Below are 1,252 nucleotides of genomic sequence, written 5' to 3'. Positions count from 1 at the left end.
CATTTTTATGAGCCTTATACATAATCTGCAACATATTATAATCAACCAACTCATAAAATTTTAATAGTTTCAATTTACAAAATAATATATTCATCCTCATTTAAACTAACTTTGCTAACAAAAGGTGTAATAAGAACACAAAGAGTTCATATTTACCACTTATTATTGTGTGACAACAGATTTGTATACTTAAAAAAAACAAATATAGTGAAAATAATCATTATTTTTATCAAGAGGTTTTCTAAGGACCCCACTTGGTGTTTCATGACCCACTGTGGGCTCTCAACCACAACTTTAGGAACGTCTATTTTGCTCACTTAAAATCAGAATTAATTTCTTCTTCTTTTTTTTAAACAAAAATCTGCTCAAACAGATACTCAAAGAGAGCAAAAACAGATAAATTCCTAATATTAATTGAACTTGTTTAATRCATAGACCATTTTTTGGTTGTTTTGCTTGGATCTGATGTATTTGTGCTGTCAGAGCTGAGACAGGAGAAAGCTTTGAACAAAACGACTCACTGATCTGGAAACGAGCCAAAACGGTCCAAAGATTTTCTGTTTGGTGAACAGTTGGTCTTTAATCAGAGAAGGAACCGATCTGTGTTCATGTTGAGTTTCTCATTAAGAGTAAGACACTCAGACCTGGTGCTGGTCTCCTACAGGGGTTGTGTCAGTCCTCAGTGGGACTACTGGTTTCCCTGGTTGAAGTATTTAAAGGTTCTGTACTGTTTTCATGCTTCTCTGAGTAATCTCTGTTTCATTTGACTTCATCATGGAAGCCTTTCCTGAAGCTCCAGGGAYGAACTGAGACAAAACGGTGGCAGAYGTTTTTCACCTGGGTCCTGGGAGGTCTGAGTGACAGTCTTTCCTCTTCAGAGTCTCCCCTTTGGGGGGCTCCGGGGTGTCCCCCCCTCCACTACTCATCTTTAGCACCTAACAGCACCTGGGAGAGAAATACAAGCAGAAAACAAAACAGAGAGTTGTTTCAAAATGAGGTCAAACACAATAATGTAGATAGTCAGTAAATGTATTTTAACAATCATATCAGTAACTGAATATTTATGTTATGATTACATAACAGCAAGATATATTTTACTTTTTTATTTTTATTTTATTTTTTGTTGGAGAATGTGTTCAAAATACAAATTTTAAAAATAAAAGAATGGGTTAAATTTGTAGTCAAAGACGTGTAATGACATTTAATATTCCCTGTATCAGCAGAAACTATTATATATATACACATATATATA

The 1,252-nt window shown here is 34.5% G+C and overlaps 1 protein-coding gene across 4 annotated transcripts in view; it reads right to left on the bottom strand.

Annotated features, from left to right (window-relative positions):
* Positions 1-1,252, bottom strand: part of LOC106530250 (nuclear receptor coactivator 2) — a 77,201-nt gene that overhangs the window by 35,165 nt on the left and 40,784 nt on the right. For all 4 annotated transcript variants that reach the window (XM_014025832.1, XM_014025831.1, XM_014025834.1 and 1 more), the window contains exon 2: positions 838-945. In XM_014025832.1, coding sequence (XP_013881286.1) covers positions 838-926 — 89 coding nt within the window. In that variant the 5' untranslated portion in view covers positions 927-945. The remainder of the gene's footprint in view (positions 1-837; positions 946-1,252) is intronic.

This window comes from Austrofundulus limnaeus, unplaced genomic scaffold (assembly GCF_001266775.1).
Source record: "Austrofundulus limnaeus strain Quisiro unplaced genomic scaffold, Austrofundulus_limnaeus-1.0 Scaffold503, whole genome shotgun sequence".
In the NCBI taxonomy this organism is placed as follows: Eukaryota; Metazoa; Chordata; class Actinopteri; order Cyprinodontiformes; family Rivulidae; genus Austrofundulus; species Austrofundulus limnaeus.
The sequence above is the reverse complement of the archived record's forward strand: the minus strand, read 5'-3'. Positions and strand labels throughout refer to the sequence as shown.